Below are 6,884 nucleotides of genomic sequence, written 5' to 3'. Positions count from 1 at the left end.
TAAACGTAGTCTGGTGAGTAGATTGTATGTACATTTGTTTTCATGTTTTTCATACATGCAAACAAGGTCAAAGTAATTTATTATCAAAGTACGTGTACGTCATCATACACTACCCTGTGTCATGGTCCGGTCCGTAAAGTCCACTTTCCGGTTCACGGTCCGGTCCGTGGACTCCAGACTCCGAGTCTTCCGGCTGTCCCTTGTTTCAGTTGGGCTTAATCATAGGCACCTGATGCTCGTCTTGGGGCTGGGAATATAAGTGGCCCTGGGTTCGAGTGTGGGTGCTGGTTCGTCTCGTCAGTATCCTGTCCTCACCTCCATGGGGTAAGTCAGGCCGTCTTTGCCGTTACCCTGCGGTTGGATCTGTCTCTTCCCTTCCCCTTCCTTCTGAAGCCTTGCCTGCAACCTATGTCTGGAGCCTTGCCCTCAACCTGTGTCTGGAGCCTTGCCGTGTCAAGATATGAAACTGTCTATCGTTGAGTAAGAACTGTCTCTGTGTCCACGCCCTCGCTAGGTAGGTCCGGCCGTTTGCCGCTACCTAGTGTTGAGAACCGTCTCGTCGTGTTCAGCATTCTGTGTATGAGTCCAGGCCCTACGTCCTGTTCCCAAGGAGGCGTCCAGGCTCTGTGTTCCATGTTCCTGTCTCTCCTTCGACCAAGGCTCTGTTTTCCATGTTCCTATCTTTCAAGACCAAAGCTCTGTGTTCTGCGTTCCTGTCGTCCCAAGTCCAAGGTTCTGAGGTTCCTGTAGTCCCAAGTCCAAGGCTCGGCTGTTCCTGAATACCAAGTCAAGGCTTTGTGTTCTAGTCCTGTCCATGTGCTTAGTCCTGTGCTGGAGTTCCCTCGTCTTGTCCAGGAGTCTCTTGTTCTGTCCTGTAGCCTCGCCTAGTCCTGTCTCCCAAGACCACGTCATGTCTTCGCCTAGTTCTGGGGTCCGAGCCTGAGTCAAGACCCAGGTTCTGGGTTCTTATCCAGTCTCTGGCTCGGAGTCTAGTTCCCAGTTCCTAGTCCTGGTCCCGCTTGCCTCGCCAGTGTCCTAGCCCAAGTCTGTGTTCTTGTCCCAGCTGCTAGCCTGCATCCAGTCACGTCCCTAACTCTAGTCCTGTCCTGTTCCTAGTACCTCAGTGTCCGTATCTTGTTTTTGGGTCCTCTCCCAGCGCCCCCCGTTATGACACCCTGAGATTCATTTACTTGCAGGCATTCATAGAAATACACTAGACTCAATTAAAATTATTTACAGATTGACAATCATCGAATATGAAAAAAATGACAATGTGCAAATAAAATCAGTAGTTACTGTAGTAGTAATAATAATCTTGCTTGGGTTATCAACAAGTTAAAATAAATCATAGTGCAGTAAAGGGAAAACTTTTGACGAAATTTACTTCAAGGTTTCAGAAAATCTGCCAAACAGTGCTCAACAGTGAAAATATAACAAAGGTAATAAGCACTTTTGCTACACCCATATTAACATATTATTTTGACATAATATCTTGGTACAAAACCGATCTAGAAAGTTTACCCACAAAAAAATAAGACCTACATGGCAAATTTTAGAAAACACCATGTACTCTCGAACACGCTTAGATGAACATTGCCTAGGATAGAAGGAGGAAGATCTGAGAAGGCGAGATATTGACAAGGAAGCGTCAAATGCCTGGCTCAGCGTTGGAGATCTCTTCCTAAGGCAGTCAGGTTCCTTGTGGCAATACAGGACCAGGTGGTTAACACAAAAAATGATCAAAAACACATAATACAAGACCAACAAAATAAAGATGATAGCTGTAGAAAGTGACAAGAGAAACCAGAACAATCCAACGCATTACAGGATCACCTAAGTTACAGAGAAAGGTTGAACAAGTTGGGTCTTTATTCTTTGGAACATAGAAGGTTGAGGGGGGATTTGATAGAGGTATTTAAAATTATGAGGGGGATTGATAGAGTTGACGTGGATAGGCTTTTTCCATTGAGAGTGGGGGAGATTCAAACAAGAGGACATGAGTTGAGAGTTAAAGGGCAAAAGTTTAGGGGTAACATGAGGGGGAACTTCTTTACTCAGAGAGTGGTAGCTGCGTGGAACGAGCTTCCAGCAGAAGTGGTTGAGGCAGGTTTGATGTTGTCATTTAAAGTTAAATTGGATAGCTATATGGACAGGAAAGGAATGGAGGGTTATGGGCTGAGTGCAGGTCGGTGGGACTAGGTGAGAGTAAGAGTTCGGCACGGACTAGAAGGGCCGAAATGGCCTGTTTCCATGCTATAATTGTTATATGGTTATATGGTTATAGGATCCTGTCGCAGTTTAACACAATCTGATTACTTACACAGGCACAATGAATTAGCAAATATCATTCACCAAAATCTTGCTTTAAAGTACAAACTTATAAAAGACAAGATACATCAACATAAATACAATCCTGATCCAGTTTTAGAGTCAGGGTCCTGTAATTTATATTATGACTTATCCATTATTACAGATAGGACAACCCATAATAACCACCCAGAACTAATATTAAAAGATAAACAAGCATAAACAACTTACTCAATAGATATAGCCATTCCAAACACACATAACATACAGAAATCAATAAGTGAAAAACACCAGAAATATGCTGAATTAAAAGAGGAAATTGAAAGACAATGGAACATGAATGGAGTATTCGTTGTCCCAATAGTAATATTGTACAAATGGTATCATCCCAAAGTCACTACAAATAGCATTAAACAATTAGGCCTACAGAACAATATTCATATAAATCTTCAGAAAGACACAATACTAAACACCGCTAGAATACTCTAAAGGTTCCTAGTAATTGAGAAATGAGCCTACTTGGCTCTGCCCGTACTTCAGGTTTTACCAGCTTGAGCTGAAACAAAATAGAGGGGTTGATGATAAATGGATTAGCACCGAGAACATGAGTTGTAGAGTCTTTCAAAGTTAGTCCACAGGTTGTGAAATCAGTTCAGAGTTGAGGTGAGTGAAGTTAGCACGCCGGTTCAGGTTGAAGGGTGATTGCTGGTCCCGCACGTAGTGGCGTGGCTCCTGTCCCTCCTTCCCTGTAGCGGCAGGACCCGGCTGGATGTTGGGGATCCCTGGCTAGTTTCTTGTGGCAGCGTTTCTAAATGTACGTACGCATATAGTTGTATATATGTCTGTTTATATAGTGTGCATGGACATTTCTGAATGTGCACATCTGCAAGTGTACATGCATGTTTTAAGCACGTGTGCATGATTACGTGTGCGTGCATACGCATACATGTGTATGTTTATGTGTGTGTACTACACACCTGTATGCGTCAGGGGAATATCTTGGGATCCAAGTCTACAGGCCCTCAGCGATGCCGCGCAAGTTTTGATAAGGTGGTTAAGAAAGCGTCTGAAGTATTTTGTCTTCATCAGCCGGGGGTCAAATCAAGAACCGCGAGGTGATCTTGCACCTCGTGTACAAGATGATAAAAGGCAGAGATCGAGAGGACAGTCAGAGGCTCCCCCTCCCCAGCCCCCGGGCGGAAATGGTTAAAACTGTAACCAACTCTTTGAGGCGACTGGTGGAAATTATAGAATGAATGTCAGAGGTAGGTTTTTACTCAGAGAGGGCCGGGCGCGTGGAAGCGCTACCAAAGGTAGTTTTAGAGACAGATACATTACGAAATTTTAAGAAACTCTTAGATAGGCACGTGAATGAAAGGGAAATGAAGGGCAATGTGGGAGGGGAGGGTTAGATTGATCTTAGAGTAGGTTAAAGGGCAAGCACAACACCGTGGGCCGAAGGGTCTGTACTCTTCAGTTTTCTATGTGTGTAAACATGTTTGTGTGTGGGTTTGTATGAGACAGAATTAGCGCACGAGATACTGACTGATACTAGGGCCGATCTGTGGATCGCGAACCCCGCAGAGACAGGGATGACAGACTGCCGACACAGAGTCCGTGAGAGACTGGTCTGCCGGAGAGAAGCTATCGATCCGCAGAGCATTACATTGCCTTTCACCAACTACAAGGATATATTTGTGGTATTCCTGAAGTATGGGGTAGCTGTGGTTTATTTAAATACAAGGATAAAATTCTGAAGTATTATCGAGAGGGACAACAACCGGCGTCTTAGATCTGGCTTGTGTATCTGTGTGTGTATGTCCGTCTGATTGTCTGTGCGAGCGTGTGCACGTGTATCTGTGTGTGTGGCTGCGTGTGTGTGCGCCCGTGTGTCTGTGCCCATGAGCGTGTGTGTATTTTTGTGTGTACGTGTTTGTCTGTCCATCTGTGCACGCGCATGTATGTGTATGTCTCTATGTCTGTCGGTGCATGTGTGTGCATGTCTTTCTGTTTATGTGTTCGTGTGTGTGTGTGTGTGTGAGTGTGTGTGTGTGTGTGTGTGTGTGTGTGTGTTTCTTCTTGAATGTGTGTGTTCCTCTGTGCGTATCTGTGTGTACACGTGTCTGTCTGTCTGTGTGTTCGTTTGTATGTCCACGCGGGTATATCTCTGTGTGCGTGTCTGTGTGCGCGTATGTGTGTGTATGTGTCTGTCAGTTTGTCTGTGCGCGTGTGTAAGTCTTTGCGTGAGCTGGCGCGCGTATATAACCGTGCGTATGTTTGCGCGTGAACTTGTGTGTGTGTGTGTGTGTGTGTGTGCCTATGTGTGAGCAAGCGTGCGGTGTTTGTGTGTATATAGGTGTGTGTGTGTCCGTGCGCGTGTATGTATGTTTCTGCGTGTATATTTGTGTGTGCGTGTCTCTGTGTGTATGGCTATACGTGTCCGCGCATGTGTGTGAGCGCGCGCGCGCGTGTGTGAGTGCGTACCTGTATTTTGCGCGCGCGCTTGTATGTGCAAAATTAAGAACAAAATTTATTCGCCATATATGTGTTCTTTCGTATTCTACACTTACACGCGCATTACCAGGATTTGTTGTGTTGTGTTGCTCGGGGCGCTCATGCAACAAAACCAACATCCAACAAATATAAAGAATAAAGAATTATACAAAATAAAGTGAGAGGTTAAGGTACGGATACGGAATAAAATGTGCAAAAATTCGGAAAAAACAGCAGATGTCTGTGTGTGTGTGTGTGTGAGAGAGAGAAAGAGTGTGTTGTCTGTGTGTGTGAGAGAGAGAGAGGGAGAGAAAGGGTGTGTTGTGTGTGTATGTGTGTGTGTGCGCGCACGCACGTGTGTCTGAGTGTGTTTGTGTGTGTGTGTGCGCGTGTGCACCCGTGTGTCTGAGTGTGTGTGTGTTTGTGTGTGTGTAGCTGTGTGTCTGAGTGTGTTTGTGTTTGTGTGTGTTTGTGTGTGTCTGAGTGTGCTTGTGTGTGTGTGTGTGTGTGTGTGTGTGTGTGTGTGTGTGCACCCGTGTGCCTGAGTGCGTCTTTGTGCGTTTGTCTGTGTGTGTAGCCGGCCTGACAAGTACCCTTCCTGTTGCTTTAATCGCCAAAATGACGGATTTTCAGAGGCCTGGCATTCAAAAACCCGGAAGTTAACCAGCACTGTCCTCTGTAGAAATCGATGCTCTAGTATCGAGACCTGCGCAGAGAAGGGAGAGCAGGGAGAGAGAGAGACAGACAGACGAGGAGAGGAGAGGGAGGGGACGGGGGGAGGGCAGGGAGAGAGAGAGAGGGAGTACAGAGGAAAGAGACTCAAACCATGAGGAGAGAGGCTCCGATCCAATTAAACCCCCTCTGAAGGCGGTTCTGGTTCTTACAATGGAGACACAGTTGGGTCTGAACGTTGTCAGCGAACCGGCGAGTCGCCAGCATCTTATCCACGCCAGGGAAGTGCTCTGTCCTCCCGACCCGCCTCAGCCGGTGACCGGAGTGGCCTCGGTGTTGGATCCTTGCAACTACCGGCCGGACCTGCCGCTGATGGGGGTGAACTGCGAACCTCCCGGAGCCAACTACGCCCCCTTGACCCCCTCTCTTCAGCCCGCAGGCAGACACCGAGCCCAGAGTCTGCCCGCCAACAATGTTTTCGGCAGCTTCGCCTTCATGCGGGAGGATAGGAGCTTCAATAACTTTTTCGGCTCTTACCCCAAGGATCTGGGTATGGGGCAGTCCCTCTCCCCCATGACCGGCCAGGGTCTTGGCGCCTACGGATTCTGCGCTGGTCCCCTGGGCGTCGAGAAGATCTCCCCTATCTCCTCCGGCGGGTTACCTTCAACCTTCCTGCGCGGAGATCAGGATGCGTTGCCCCAGACGGTCACTTCTGGAGCGGTGCCGCTGAACCCCCAAGAAGGGGGAGCTCATCCCCGACGACTCCCTCCCCGCCGCTCGCCCCAGGGGAGGTCCCAGCCCGAAGCCCCGGGACATTCGGAAGAGATCAACACCAAGGAAGTGGCCCACAGCGTCATGGCGGAGCTAAAGAGATACAGCATCCCGCAGGCTGTTTTCGCCCAGCGAGTCCTCTGCCGCTCCCAGGGCACCCTGTCCGATCTCCTGAGGAACCCCAAGCCCTGGGCGAAGCTCAAGTCGGGGCGGGAGACTTTCAGGAGGATGTGGAAGTGGCTCCAGGAACCCGAGCACCAGAGGATGTCTCTCCTGAGATTGGAAGGTAGGACTCTATCCAGGGGAAGTTATCTGTCCCTTCGCCCGCCCCCACTTTGACCCTCTAATGAGGAGACTAGTATTCGGCTCCATCTAACCACAGCTGGACTTTCTTGTCCTATCCCTCCCTCCCTTCCTACCCGTCTCTTTATCTAACGGCCTTTTGAACCAAACCCCCTGTTTCCACTACTGTCCCAGGTACCCAGCACTCTCTGCATTAAAAGAAAGCTTGCTTCGCGCGTCGCCTTTAAACTATCCTCCCCCTAACCTTAAAAGCATGTTTTCTAGTATTGATCATTTTTACCCCGGGAAAAGATTCTGGCTGTCTACCCAATCTAAGCTTCTTATGGTCTCACTTCAGC

At 48.0% G+C, this 6,884-nt stretch overlaps 1 protein-coding gene across 1 annotated transcript in view; it reads left to right on the top strand.

The window, feature by feature from the left end:
* Nucleotides 1-5,685: 5,685 nt before the first annotated feature.
* LOC140194190 (one cut domain family member 2-like) overlaps nucleotides 5,686-6,884 on the top strand; it is a 42,610-nt gene continuing 41,411 nt past the window's right edge. The window contains exon 1 of the mRNA XM_072251697.1: nucleotides 5,686-6,529. Coding sequence (XP_072107798.1) covers nucleotides 5,686-6,529 — 844 coding nt within the window. The remainder of the gene's footprint in view (nucleotides 6,530-6,884) is intronic.

Source organism: Mobula birostris, chromosome 2 (genome assembly GCF_030028105.1).
Source record: "Mobula birostris isolate sMobBir1 chromosome 2, sMobBir1.hap1, whole genome shotgun sequence".
Classification (NCBI taxonomy): Eukaryota; Metazoa; Chordata; class Chondrichthyes; order Myliobatiformes; family Myliobatidae; genus Mobula; species Mobula birostris.
This window is presented reverse-complemented; position numbering and strand designations above follow the sequence as displayed.